The 13,915-nt window shown below is 53.1% G+C and overlaps 2 protein-coding genes across 3 annotated transcripts; one reads left to right on the top strand and one right to left on the bottom strand.

The window, feature by feature from the left end:
* Window positions 1-775: 775 nt before the first annotated feature.
* On the bottom strand, window positions 776-4,108 carry FAM174C (family with sequence similarity 174 member C). 2 transcript variants are annotated; one of them, XM_081895966.1, is made up of 4 exons: window positions 3,834-4,108; window positions 2,543-2,659; window positions 1,679-1,722; window positions 776-914 (listed from the first exon to the last, which is right to left on the bottom strand). In XM_081895966.1, the coding sequence occupies exons 1-3, from the start codon at window positions 4,091-4,093 to the stop codon at window positions 1,710-1,712; spliced, it is 390 nt and encodes a 129-aa protein (XP_081752092.1). In that variant the 5' UTR covers window positions 4,094-4,108; the 3' UTR covers window positions 776-914; window positions 1,679-1,709. The 2 variants fall into 2 exon arrangements, with proteins under 2 accessions (XP_081752092.1, XP_081752093.1); XM_081895967.1 differs by lacking the exon at window positions 1,679-1,722 and having other exon boundaries at window positions 789-914.
* Window positions 4,109-4,693: 585 nt separating this feature from the next.
* On the top strand, window positions 4,694-10,913 carry ATP5F1D (ATP synthase F1 subunit delta). Its single transcript, XM_081895960.1, has 5 exons — window positions 4,694-4,882; window positions 6,479-6,632; window positions 7,441-7,529; window positions 9,845-9,972; window positions 10,771-10,913. Exons 1-4 carry the CDS (start codon window positions 4,751-4,753, stop codon window positions 9,965-9,967), a joined length of 498 nt encoding a protein of 165 aa, XP_081752086.1. The 5' UTR covers window positions 4,694-4,750; the 3' UTR covers window positions 9,968-9,972; window positions 10,771-10,913.
* Window positions 10,914-13,915: the final 3,002 nt, after the last annotated feature.

A 13,915-nucleotide genomic window follows, 5' to 3' on the forward strand; every position in this document is an offset into this window, starting at 1 on the left:
CACGCTTTCTCCAATTGCTAAGCGATCCGTTGCGACGCTGCGGAAGAGCCGAAGGCAGCCGTGCCTCCTGCTGTAAGCGGATGAGCCCAAGGTTTGGGTCATTGCTTGGATGTAAACAGAACAGAAACGAAACAAAAAAAACAACAGGTCTGGAACGCAGATGGGTCTACAGTTCCCCTCATCCTAAACTGACCAGGGCTGATGGGAACCGGAGTCCAACCACATCAGGCCAGTCCCTCGCACCTTTCCAAATTCCTTAAGTGCCAGCACTGGGTTTTTCGGCACCCCTGAGCTGCCATCAGTTCTTGCTGGGCTTTTATTTCTAAAGCAGTTTGTGGAACGCAAAGGATAGAAGAACTGCGTGGTTTTCCCGCTCAGCGGCGGAGGCAGGCGAGCTGGTGGTGGGGAAAGGGGGGTGGGTTTAAACAGCGGCGATCTCCTTCCGGTTTGCCACATCTGGACCCCAGAAAAGCAGCCACAGCAAACGTCGCCGATGGTCCCCTCCTTCTCAAGGAGAGGAAATTCCTGGCCCCTGAGCTGCGGCGGATCGACGTTGCACCGGCGACGGGACCCCTGCCCCAAGCTGGAATTCTGATCCGAAACTCTTGTCCTGCCTGTTTTTAGGAATGTGGAAGGAACACAGTCCCGGAGGGCTTGGCGATTCGATCTCCAGAGTCACTACATTCGTCTTGTCAGCCGCGGGGCAAAAGAGGGGACGCCCGCTCTCCTCTCCAAAAGCCCCGGGAATGAACGTTAGGTGGGGCTGAGCAGCATGAAAAGCAGCTCCAGGTAACAAGTTTTTTTTTAAGTAACAGTTTTAAAAAAAGAAACAGAAAGGGAATTGATAAAAGTGGCTTCCGATGATGGCTCTCCACCTCCTCTGGTCACTTCAAGGCCGTTGGTCCCGTCATCACCTAGAAAACGAAAGCAAAATTACAGGGAATCTGCCAGTTGCTCTAGGGACTCAGCTAAAAGGTAAAGGGTAAAGGGACCCCTGAGCATTAGGTCCAGTCGCGGCCGACTCTGGGGCTGCGGCACTCATCTCGCTTTACTGGCCGAGGGAGCCGGCGTACAGCTTCCGGGTCATGTGGCCAGCAGGACTAAGCCGCTTCTGGCGAACCAGAGCAGCGCACGGAAACACCATTTACCTCCCCGCCGGAGTGGTACCTATTTATCTACTTGCACTTTGACGTGCTTTCGAACTGCTAGGTTGGCAGGAGCAGGGACCGAGCAACGGGAGCTCACCCCGTCATTGCGGGGATTCGAACCGCCAACCTTCTGATCGTCTCTGTGGTTTAAGCTACACAGCTGCAAAAATGACGTTTTAAGTGCATCATACAAATGGGGCACTAGGTGGCAGTGGTGAGCTAATGGCAAATTCAATATATATTTTAAAGCTTTTGTTAAAAGCATTTTAACAGCATTTTTAATATATCTTCCGGGGCCCAGCCACTCTCGTAACAGAGAGGAGGAAGGGGGTTGGGCTCAGGAAATGGATATGCTGGGGGAAACGGAAAGCTCCTTCAGTCGAGGCAACTGACTCACCATGATGGAGACGGACTTTTGAGCTCTTGTATATAGCAGGAAGAAACCAATAAATCTTTGTAAATATGGCTGGATTCCCCGACTCTTATCCCTACTAGCACCCACCAATCGTTCCTGACATATATATACATACATAATTTTATTTGCAGGCCGCCATCCCAGGCTCAAGGCAGCTTACTAAAGAATGAAAAAGAAATACACAATTGCAACATACGAAAGTTGGTAATAAGCAATCAAAAACACGCAACCAAATCAAAACCATTTCCACATAAAACATGGTAAGATGTAAAGATAAGAAGTTAATATAAATAGCAAGAACTCCCAGTACCCTGACCAAACAATACCCCAGCCCAAGAGTGCTGAGGAACGCAGCGCTAATATCTGCACCGGCCCTTGTGAACTTGAAGAGGGCGGTCCCCTCAATGTGAGAAGTGAGGTTGCAGGGAACCAGGCAGAGGGCCTTCTCGGTGGTGGCGCCCTCCCTGTGGAATGCCCTCCCGTCAGATGTCAAGAATATAAGCAACTATCCGACTTTTAAAAGACATCTGAAGGCAGCCCTGTTTAGGGAAGTTTTTAATGCTTAATGCTGTACAGTGGTGCCTCGGGTTAAGAACTTAATTCGTTCCGGAGGTCCGTTCTTAACCTGAAACAGTACTTTAGCTAACGGGGCCTTCTGCTGCCACCGCGCTGCTGGAGCCCGATTTCTGTTCTTATCCTGAAGCAAAGTTCTTAACCTGAAGCACTATTTCTCAGTGAGCAAAGTGTGTAAGCTGAAGCGTATGTAACCCGAGGTACCACTGTATTGTGTTTTTAATATTCAACTGAGAGCCGCTCAATTATTACTAAAGATACATTCACCAGATGAACACGCCCCATAGAAGCAGGGGGAGTTAAACACATCCTTGACTGTTCAACCTTGATATAATCCTATAGCAGCACTTGGGTGTCACCAGCCTAACACCTGCAACCCCAAGGGTCATTCATATTTGGCACTCACCGTCTCAGATTCCGAGTTTCAAACAGGGTATCTTCGTCGCTCTCGAGGGAGGCCATCTCCATGGGGTCTTCCGAGTTGGAAAGCAGCCCGTACTTTTTCCGCGGCGGTTTCCTCGTCCTGCAAAAAAATGGCCTGCGTTCAGCTACGGTTGTGCTCATCACGGGCTGTGTGTGACTTTAAGCAAGCCCATAGCAGTCCCGTGGAAATTTGCAGAGGTGGCCGGCTTAGCGATATTTCATTTCAGCAGGTCTACTCTTCAGTTAGGGACGCGGGTGCCACTGAGGTCTAAATTTCATTCTGAAGGAAATCAGCCCTGAGTGCTCACTGGAAGGACAGATCCTGAAGCTGAGGCTCCAAGACTTTGGCCACCTCAGGAGAAGAAAAGACTCCCTGGAAAAGACCCTGATGTTGGGAAAGATGGAGGGCGCAAGGAGAAGGGGACGACAGAGGATGAGATGGTTGGACAGCGTTCTCGAAGATACCAGCATGAGTCTGACCAAACTGCGGGAGGCAGTGGAAGACAGGAGTGCCTGGCGTGCTCTGGTCCAGGGGGTCATGAAGAGGGGGACACGACTAAACGACTAAAACAACAGTTTCTGCACACCCCTGGAACGCACAGCCCTTCCCTCCGGGAACCCCAGTGTTGGTAGGGAGACCCCTGAAGGTCATCTTGCCCAACCCACCACAAGGCAGGAATATTTTTGCCCGAACTTGAACTCATGACCCCGAGACAGAGGGTCTAGTAATATGCCGCCCGAGCAACCCAGGGTTTTAAAGGGCGATGACAGTTATTGCGATAATAGGTAAAGGGACCCCTGACCATTAGCTCCAGTTGCGGATAACTCTGGGGTTGCGGCACTCATCTTGCTTTATTGGCCGAGGGAGCAGCTTCCGGGTCATGTGGCCAGCAGGACGAAGCCGCTTCTGGCGAACCAGAGCAGCGCATGGAAACGCCGTTTACCTTCCCGCCGGAGCGGTACCTATTTATCTACTTGCACTGGTGTGCTTTGGAACTGCTAGGTTGGCAGGAGCAGGGACCGAGCAACGGGAGCTCAACCCGTCATGGGGATTCAAACCGCTGACCTTCTGATCGACAAGTCCTAAGCTCTGTGGTTTAACCCACACCCCATTGCGATCATAAGCAAGGCAGAAAATGGAAAAGGTGGGGAGTGGGCGTGGCTTCGTGGGAAGGTTCTGAGGGCCGGGGGAAGGGGCCTGGGGGCCGCATCCGGGTCCCAAGCCGGAAGTGCCTTCTTGGGGGGGTCTTCCTCCTCCTCCTCTTCTTCCTCACCGCAGCGCTCGGCCCCCGAGGTAGTAGAGGAGGCCGATGCCGGCCAGGCCGGCGATGACGTAGAGCGCCCGGTGAAGCGCGGGCATATGCAGGCCCAGCAGCCCAGAGGAAGAGGAGGAAGAGGACCCGGATGTCGCCGCCGCCGTCGGCGCCGCTTCCGTAGCCGCGGTGTCCCCGGCCGGAGAAGTCTTGTTCCCCGCCGCCGTGAGAGTCAGCAGCGCCGCCGCCGCCACCCAAACGAGCCTCGCCGTCGCCGCCATCCGAGGCTCCGCGGTACGGGTAGGCCGCACCGGAAGTGGCGGCGGGGAAGCGGTGCAGCGACGGACCAGCTTCCGGTCGGCCGACGAGAGAGAGTTTGGGGGAGCGGCTAGAGCGGCGCTCCTCAGCCCTCCGCTCCTGGTTTTTCCTCTATGGACCCGAGCCTTTTTCCCCTCAAGGAAAGGCCGAGCAGAAGCTGGGATTTGCTTTAAGAGAGGAAACCGGGAGAAGTCAAACAACACCAGTGTCTGTCAGGGGAGATACTGGGACTACAGTTCCCATGTGGCATAGCGCGGGTGGTGGCGCCCGCGAAGAATTTATCGCCGGCGCGGTGCATCACGGGTAATGCAGTCCTGGCGCTCGCGGTGCATTGTGGGGGGGGGCAGCAGCGCCTGAGGCGAATGAAGGCGGCCTTTTTAAAGCTCCGCTTCCGGTGTGGTGCCTTCTGGGAAATGGAGTGCGGAATTCGCGGCTTTCTTTTCAGCTGCCTATGAGGAGGCGCGGTGGCTCCTGGGAAGTGCCGGCTGCAGCTTCCCGTGATGCCCCGCGGGGAGGCCCCGCTTCCGCTGGGCGCGGTGCATGCCGGGACCTGTAGTCTCCGGCTTCTCCCGGCGCCTTCCTTCCCCGCTGCTCGTCTCCGCTGTGCCCTTGGCGTCGCCATGCTCCCTCTCGGCCGCTTCCTCGCCCGCCGCGCCTGGGCCCTGCGCTCCCGGGCCCAAGCCAGGCACTATGCTGAGGCCGCCCCTGCCGGGCAGGCCCAGATGGCCTTCACCTTCGCCTCGCCCTCCCAGGTAGTCGCCATGGCAACCAAAGTGGGGGAGGGGGAGGGGGGTTTTTTGGGGGGGGGACTTCTTTAAAGACTGGCCTTTAAAGGGTTAACTTGCAGCAGTGGGGGAGCCTGGGGAACCTCCAGCTACGGGACAAGCTGCCAAGTTGCTAGTCCACAAGGTCGCTTCATTGGAAGGGGGTGGGAGGTTTTAAAGGGTTAATTGAAAGAGGGTTTTTCCCCCTTCAAATAATATTTATTCTTTTCAGTAGATAAACATAATAAAAAAGAAGAGAGCAACAATAATAAAGGCAAACAAAAAATAGGAGAAGAAGAGAAAAAAGAGAAAAGATACATACCACATATTACCACTTAATTAATTTTAATTTAAAGAGGTTTAAAGGGTTAATGTAAGGAGGGCGGGGGTAGTATGTGGCTCAGCCTGCTGCAAGTTGCTAGTTCACAAGGTCACTCATGACTTCATTTGTTTATTCTATAGGATTTACATAATAATAATAATAATTCTTTCTTTGAATAATTACAATCGCTTCTTTGCAAAAGATCAAAAGGGGGGAGATTTAAGAGGGTTACTTTGGGGAGGAGGTGCTTTTGAATTCTGGTGCTGGAGGAGACTCTTGAGAGTCCCATGGACTGCAAGAAGATCCAACCTCTCCATTCGGAAGGAAATCAGCCCTGAGTGCTCACTGGAAGGACAGATCCTGAAGCTGAGGCTCCAAGACTTTGGCCACCTCAGGAGAAGAGACGACTCCCTGGGAAAGACCCTGATGTTGGGAAAGATGGAGGGCACAAGGAGAAGGGGACGACAGAGGATGAGATGGTGGGACAGTGTTCGCGAAGCTGCCAGCATGAGTTTGACCAAACTGCGGGAGGCAGTGGAAGACAGGAGGGCCTGGCGTGCTCTGGAAACGGAGCGGATCTGGTGGTTCTGTACTTCTGGATTGTTTTGATTGACTTCCTGTATTTATTTATTTTTCCTTTTATCACATCTTCTGTGCAAATTGTGTACTTAAAAGAACATAACAACATAGACGAATCTTTGAAATAAATTGACAAAATTAACTTGCTGGTAGCTACACCCGTATAAAGTGTGTGTTTTGCAGCCAAAGAGTCTTTGCGGAGACTTTTAAAAATATTGAGGGGGGGCTAAATGTTGGGGAAGGTGTTGGGAAAGGGCAAGCTGAGGGGCAGGGGAGGGCTGTGGAACCTCCAGCAACATGATCCAGTACCGACCTGCCCAAGCTGACTGAAAGGCAGAGCCGTATAAATACGCTGGAAGGCTGAATGCAGAAAAGCACCGTATTTTTCGCTCTATAAGACGCACCTAGTTTTTGGAGGAGGAAAACAAGAAAAAAATATTCTGAATCTCAGAAGCCAGAACAGCAAGAGGGATCGCTGCGCAGCGAAAGCAGCAATCCCTCTTGCTGTTCTGGCTTCTGGGATAGGTGCGCAGCCTGCATTCGCTCCATAAGACGCACACACATTTCCCCTCACTTTTCAGGAGGGGAAAAGTGAGTCTTACAGAGCAAAAAATACGGTAGCTTCTTGAGTCTGTAAAGGACCTCTCTGCTTCTTCTCACATGCTCTCTGTCCCCTTTTACAGGTTTACTACAATGCGGCCAACGTGAAGCAAGTCGACGTCCCCACGCTGAGCGGATCCTTCGGCATCTTGGCCGCCCACGTCCCCACCTTGCAAGTTCTGAAGCCTGGAGTTGTAACGGTCTATGCCGAGGACGGCTCTTCCACAAAATACTTCAGTATGTTTGGAAACTGGGGCAGGGTTGCGGGAGGTGGTTTCGGGTCCTTTGCAGCGAGACCCCCAGTGAACCTTTGTGGCCACAAACCGTGTTGGAAACTCAGATGCAGTGGTACCTTGGCTTAAGAAAAAGCTTACCGTATTTTTCACTCTATAGGACGCACTTTTTCCCCTTCAAAAATGAAGGGGAAATGTGTGTGCGTCCTATGGAGCGAATGCAGGCTCCTTGGCTTCAGCGATAGCAACGCGAAGCCTCCGAAGCGCAGAGGGAGCGCTCCCTCCATGCTCCGGAGGCTTCGCATTGCTTTCGCTGAAGCCTGGAGAGCGAGAGGGGTCGGTGCGCACTGACCCCTCTCACTCTCCAGGCTTCAGGGATAGCCGCGGGAGAGCAAGACTCTCTTGGCTTCAGCGAAAGGAACCTGAAGCCTCCGGAGCGCAGCGGGAACTTGCGCTGCGCTGCGAAGGCTTCAGAGATAGCCGCTGCGCTCCGGAGGCTTCGGGTTCCTTTCGCTGAAGCCGGGAGAGCAAGACTTCAGGTGGGTTCTGAAGGCAGCCCTGTTTAGGGAAGCTTTTAATGTTTAATAGATTAGTGTATTTTAATATTCTGTTGAAAGCCGCCCAGAGTGGCTGGGAAAACCCATCCCGATGGGTGGGGTATAAATAATAAATTATTATTATTATGTGCACCATCTTTCGAGTTCCTTGGTTGAAACGGAAGGAATAAAGAATGGTTCATGGCCCTGTTCTCAGCTAATTCTTTTGTTTATGTTTCTCCCCACCTGCTTTTCGACTTCCTTGGAATTTTGCAGTTAGTAGCGGCTCTATCACGGTGAACGCAGACTCTTCGGTCCAGCTGCTTGCTGAGGAAGTGGCGATGTTGGATCAGCTCGATGCTGCGGTGAGTGGCCAGCCGGCCCTCTCTTTCCTCTTCCCTCAGAGACTTCCTTACATACCCAGCTGGAGCCTATCCTTAAAACCCCTAAAAACATCAGAAGTCTGCTCCACAGTCATGCAGAGATTCTGCTACCCTATTTTTCGCACCATAAGACGCACCGGACAATAGGACGCACTTTGCTTTAGAGGGGGGAGAACAAGGGGAAAAAATTCTTCCGCTCTCTGCCCAGCGCCCCTTCAGCGAAGTGGCAGGAAGCGCTGCACAGAGAGTGGGAGAATTTTCCCCCTCTTGTTTTCCTGCTCTAAAACAAGGTGCCGTTTAAGGTGCGTTCAGGCGGCTACCTTGGAAGCCTGGAGAGCGAGAGGGGTCGGTGCACAACGACCCCTCTCGCTCTCCAGGCTTCAGGTTCCTTTCGACCTGCTCTTTGGGGCTGGCTGGGGGAAGCCCACCACCAGCCCCAAAGAGCAGGTCAGGGAGCAGCGGAAAGGCGCAGCGGAGAGACTGCTGCCATAGTCACGCGTCACCTCTCCAGCTGGGAGAGGGTCGCGGGGCTATGGCTTCTTTAGCCCCGCACGCGCTATCCCGGCTGGAGAGGTGACGCACGGCTATAGAGGCTCCTGCCATAGCCGCGCGTCACCTCTCCAGCCGGGAGAGGGCCGCGGGGCTATGGTGTCTTCACTCCATAGGACGCACGCACATTTCCCCTTCATTTTTGAAGGGGAAAAAGTGCGTCCTATACAGCGAAAAATACGTAATTTGAAAACACTTCCCATTTTTCTGTCCAGTGGTGTGGCATCGGCGACGTCACAAACGGGAGCATGACTTGCTCCCCTTCTGTAGCCCAATTTTGTGCTGGTCCAGGAGGTTTGCCATTTTTAGAAGAGATTTTATCACTTTGACACCTTAGTTCGAAGTATACCCTGCGGGTGTGAGCTTAAATCAGTAACGTAAACGGCGTTTCCATGCGCTCTGGTTTCTGTCATGCGCCATAAGCGGTTTAGTCCTGCTGGCCGCGTGACGCGGAAAGCTGTCTGCGGACAAACACCGGCTCTCTCGTCCCAAAAGCGAGATGAGTGCCGCAACCCCATAGTCGCCTTTGACTGGACTTAACCATCCAGGGGCCTTTTACCTTTTCATCTGTAACGTGAAATATTTTCCAGGTTTGTTTCGACGCCGCAGGAATAACCGCATGCAAGACTTAATAATTGTGCTTGCATTGCTTTTTTGAAATTTCCAGTGGAGTTTGTAGTAAAAGAATATTTTATTATAAAGAAACAGTCCAGTAAGAAAGGTGAAATAAAATAAAGGAAAGGAAAAAACCAGGGTTCACAGCTATTATTTCAGGAAACATAAGCGCATTCTCAAGAGAGAGCACATTGAATTAGATGTTGCCACAGAAAGAGACCCGGCGCAGAGAGAATGCAAAACAAACATTATAATTACAGAATGAAGATGTACTTACCTCGGATTATGTGATTAGCCTGTCATGTGCCTGCCAAATGGACGCAAAGTCTATAGATACCCTTTATTGAAAAGTTACCGTACTTTTCCGTCTATAAGACGCCCCCATGTATAAGACGCCCCCCTATTTTGGGGGACTCAAATTTAAGAAAATGGGGGGAGATGGCACAGAGTTGTTGAGCTTTTTTTGTGGAGGATTACCCAGGGACGTGGGTAGCTCTGTGGGTTAAACCACAGAGCCTAGGACTTGCTGATCAGAAGGTTGGCCGTTCGAATCCCCGCAATGGGGTGAGCTCCCGTTGCTCGGTCCCTGCTCCTGCCCACCTAGCAGTTTGAAAGCACGTCAAAGTGCAAGTAGATAAATAGGTACCACTCCGGCGGGAAGGTAAACGGCGTTTCTGTGTGCCGCTCTGGTTCGCCAGAAGCGGCTTAGTCCTGCTGGCCACAAGACCCAGAAGCTGTACGCCGGCTCCCTCGGCCAATAAAGCGAGATGAGCGCCGCAACCCCAGAGTCGGTCACGACTGGACCTAACGGTCAGGGGTCCCTTTACCTTTACCTTACCTAGGGTGGTTGAGCAACCCCCACTTTTTAGCATGATTTTTAAAGGAAAAAAATAGCCTTATACACGGAAAACTACAGTAGTTTCTCTGAAATGGGAACAAACATTCCCATATGGAACCAAATCGTTTAAAGGAAAACCCAGAGACTCTTTCAAGCCCTGTGACATGTTCAGATCATAGCGTTTTGTCTCGTCCCCCTCCCGAAATGCCCTCCCTGGCAACTGTCACCTTTTTCCTCTTCTGGGTCTGATCCCGATAACTTTTGTCCCCCCCCCCCCCGCCGCCGCCGTTTGCAGACAGCCAAGTCGAACCTGGAGAAGGCCCTGTCGCAGCTGGCTTCCGCCTCCGATGAAGCGGCCAAGGCGGAAGCGCAGATCAGCGTGGAAGCCAACGAGGCGATCGTGAAAGCTTTGGAGTGAAGAGGGTAAGCCCAGATCCACGCTCTAACCACTACGCCACGCTTTCCCAGGACCCCAGTGCCTGGCACTGAGGGTGGTTCGAAGGGGTGAGAGAGATTTGTTGCTTCAAACAGATTCCTGCCACTAGATGGCACACCAGGGCTGGCAGACAAACAAAGGCTAAATACCGGTATATCTGGTGAGCTTTCAGGCTCCCCTTCCTAAACCAGGGTGCATTAATTGGCTATTCTGTGACTTTGCTTCTGTGCTGTTTAGCTGACATCTTGCTTTTTTGCCTTCCATCCTGAAAAGAGAAATGATTGCTGCCTTCTTTTTTTGCATCCGGCGAGGCCCCCAGTGGGAGAAAGGCCACTGTTTCCGCAAATCTTTGTGTCAAGGAGGAACGAAAGGGTTCCGTTCTAGCCCCTGCCTACTGAGCTGCCTGCTTGCTCTCAGGAGCAAACCCTATACAAATCTGGAGTATTGGACGGCGCCTTGTACGTTTCCTTCCGGCAACTCCTGCAGCCCAGCTTCTGCCAGATACCTTGCTCTGCTTTCCCTTGGACCGTATTAATGAGGCTGAAATGGGCGTTTTGTCATCTGGGCAGTCCAGGACCTCCAGACACTCGGCCCAGGCTTGCACCCCGGAGAGGTCGCTTCAGTACTGCAAATTCAGCACCCCCCTTGGCTTCTCATTCTCCTTGTCCGCCTGCCAGGGAATCCTTAGCTGTGATTCCTGCATTGCTGTGGGGTTGGACTGGATGAGCTTTGGGGTTCCCGCCCAACTCTTTGACCCGATCGTTTTCTTTCTTTCTCTCTTGCAGGAATACCCCGCTGCTTTCTGGAAATGGCCCTGTCTCTCTTTTCCCTCTGGACCTCCTTCTCTTTGTCCGTGCAGATGGTTTGGGTAAACCCCGTCAATTTAGCTTTTGACCAATTAAAAACGGGTAGAAAATCTGTGAAAGTCCCCTCTGCACCTTCGTCCTTGTTTACATTCTTAAGAGCCCTTGCGCCATTTGTAAAACTGTCCACCTGCTTCAGTTGAAAGCCCTTGTTAGCTCAGTTGGTAGAGCACGAGACGCTCAATCTCAGGGCGCGAGTTCGAGTCTCACATTCCTGCATTGCCGAGGGTTGGGCCAGATGACCCACACGGTCCCTTCCAACTCTACGATTCCATAAATCAGGAAGGAGAGGAGGTTCCCCCCTCAAAGCCGCCCCCTCTAGTCGCCCCACAAAATCCTCTGGACATGCCAGCGAGCCTAATCTCCCAGGTACTTAATTCCCAGGTGAGCCCAAAAGGCCTTCTAAGGTGCTCATCGTTGGGGCGAAAGGCTGTTGGGGTCCAGGGAAAGGAGGGAAGCATCCCTCTGAGAGCGTTTTAAGGCAGGAACCGGCCTGTGGGTTTAGGGAAAGGTCAGAGACAGGCTAGGACATTTGCAGTGGCGGACTTTTGGGCTATCAAATACCGCCTCTGACATTTGACACCCGGGGTGGACGTCTTTTAGGATGCAGCTTACATCCGCGGTTGCTTTCATCGTCGTAACCCGCCCTGGGACTTTGGGGTGTGAAGCGCAGGTAAAAAGGTAAAGGTCGTAGACGACTCTGGGGTTGCGCGCTCATCTCGCTCTATAGGCCGAGGGAGCCGGCGTTTGTCCGCAGACAGCTTCCGGGTCATGTGGCCAGCAGGACTAAGCCACTTCTGGCAAACCAGAGCAGCGCACGGAAACGCCGTTTACCTTCCCGCCAGAGTGGTACCTAGTGATCTACTTGCACTTGACGTGCTTTTGAACTGCTGGGTGGGCAGGAGCAGGGACCAAGCAACGGGAGCTCACCCCATCGCTGTGAATTGAACCGCCGACCTTCCAATCGGCAAGCCTTAGGCTCTGTGGTTTAGACCACAGCGCCACCCTGAAGGGCAGGTAATTAATCATAATTTTGATAACCGGGGGGCTCATCCAGGAACCGAGAGAAGGCTCTGTTGCCAGGTGGAAGCAAGGGCAGGTGACTGGGGGAGAGCTGTGTTGATGTCCCTGCCCTCCAGCACCCCCGCCTGCTTCTCTCGCTTGCTCAGCCAGGTGTGTTATTTGGCCGGCAAATGATCCAGCTCCCCTGCTTTGGCATCGAGCCTGGCAACTCCCACGTCACGGTGCGGGGGATGGGCGGGAAGGAATAATAAACCCACGAAATCAGCACCCAGCACAGCAGCAACTTGGTGGCTAAACGGAACAGACTCCTTCGGAAAGTGGGGAACCACTCTCCTTCAGTTTTTTAGGCAGAGGTTGGACAGCCACCAGTCACAGTTGCTTTAGTTGAGATTGGGGGTTGGACTGGATTACCCCTGGAGGTCCCTTCCAGCTGTACGATTCTGAGGCTGGTAGCCCTTAAGAAGAGCTTGGCTGCTGGATGGGGCAAGTGGAAGGGAGGCCTGTCTAGTCCAGCGTCCTGCGCAACGGCAGCCACTCTCCCCTCCGGTGATTGCCATCAGGGACCTTGGTTTGCCATCCGGGGCATGGGGAAGTCTCCCGTTGTGGCATAACTTGGGGGACAGGATCGCAGAGGGTGTGGCCACTCCAAGCCTCCTTCTGAAAAGCGCTGTTTCCCCACCACCGGTTGGAGAGAGCAGGTGGTCTTCGGATCTCAACCAGACCCAGGACCCTGTGCCTTCAGCCCCAACAGAAATCACGGTGCCCACATTGTGTCTGCATGCTGACAGGCCTGGGGGGCGGTCTGCGTCCGTCCCGGGCCTTGACGCATCCCGGTTGTGTGCTGGTCGTGGTCGGAAGCATTCTGGGAACACAGTTCCTTCGCCTCTTCCTCACTTGTGTGCCATATCGCTGGCTGCGTCCATCGTCGTCCTCTGAACCCGTTCCAGTTAACATACGAACGTAAGGAGAGTCGGCGGCCTCAGGCCAGTGGTTCATCTATTCCAGTCTCCTCTTCTCACAGGAACCAAACCGATGCCCCAATTTCGAAGCCTGCAGGCCAGATTACCCTCCTGCGGTTTCCGGGAACTGGGGTTCAGAATCATCGCTGTCTCCGACTGTGGATGCGGAGAGCACAGAGCCCCACATTGGTCAAGAGATTCCTGCATCTCCAGAGATGAGCACCGTCGCCATAGCTGCCTTGCCAGTACAGTGGACGCTCGGGTTGCGAACGTGATCCATGCAGGAAGCACGTTCGCAACCCGCAGTGTCCGCAGCGCCACGTCTGCACACGCAAGGATCGCAATTCGGCGCTTCTGCGCATTTGCAAAGCTCGATTTAGCACTTATGCGCAAGTGCCCAAACCCCGAAGTAACCCGTTCCGTTACTTCTGGGTTCGACGCGGTGCACAACCCGAAAATCGCACAACCCCAAGCGTTTGTAACCCGAGGTATGACTGTACAGTGGTACCTTGGTACTCGAAAGGCTTGGCTCCCGAACGGCGCAAACCCAGAAGTGAGTGTTCCGGTTTGCGAACGTTTTTTGGAAGCCGAATGTCCGGCGCAGCTTCCGATTGGCTGCAGGAAGTTCCTGCAGCCAATCGGAAGCCGTGCCTTGATTTTTGAACGGTTTCAGGAGTCGGAACGGAATCCCGGGACGGATTAAGTTCGAGAACCAAGGTACCGCTGTACTCTGACTCAGCTCTGCGTCGTCTACTAATTTATTTTTTTAATGGCTTGGAAAAAATATTTTCAGCTGTTCCGATTGGATCTATAAGCCGTCTTGAGTCCCTGTCTCGGGGGGGGGGGGGGAAGGCAGGAGAGAGACAAAGAGAGAGAGAGAGAGAGAGAGAGAGAGAGAGAGAGAGAAAGAACAAGAGAACTTGGGAGTTGTAGTTCAGCAAATCGGGCTCCCCACACCCACTCATGTTTCTTTGGGTGGTCTTCAGTTCTTGTCTCCTAGCCATCTGGAAACCCCTAGCCTTGTTTCCCTGGGCCACGCTTTCAGAACAAGAAACACCCCTGCGCCGCTCCGAATTTTTCAACGC

The sequence above is a fragment of the Podarcis melisellensis genome (assembly GCF_964234715.1).
Source record: "Podarcis melisellensis genome assembly, chromosome: 18".
NCBI classification, from domain to species: domain Eukaryota; kingdom Metazoa; phylum Chordata; class Lepidosauria; order Squamata; family Lacertidae; genus Podarcis; species Podarcis melisellensis.

Excerpts from the sequence above, each read along its gene's own strand:
- FAM174C (XM_081895966.1), bottom strand. The coding sequence starts at position 4,093 with ATGGCGGCGACGGCGAGGCTCGTTTGGGTGGCGGCGGCGGCGCTGCTG. Across the intron at positions 2,660-3,833 it reads CTCGGGGGCCGAGCGCTGCG|GACGAGGAAACCGCCGCGGA; the intron begins GTGAGGAAGAAG and ends ATTTTTTTGCAG.
- ATP5F1D (XM_081895960.1), top strand. The coding sequence starts at position 4,751 with ATGCTCCCTCTCGGCCGCTTCCTCGCCCGCCGCGCCTGGGCCCTGCGC. Across the intron at positions 4,883-6,478 it reads CCTTCGCCTCGCCCTCCCAG|GTTTACTACAATGCGGCCAA; the intron begins GTAGTCGCCATG and ends CCCCTTTTACAG. Across the intron at positions 6,633-7,440 it reads CTCTTCCACAAAATACTTCA|TTAGTAGCGGCTCTATCACG; the intron begins GTATGTTTGGAA and ends GGAATTTTGCAG.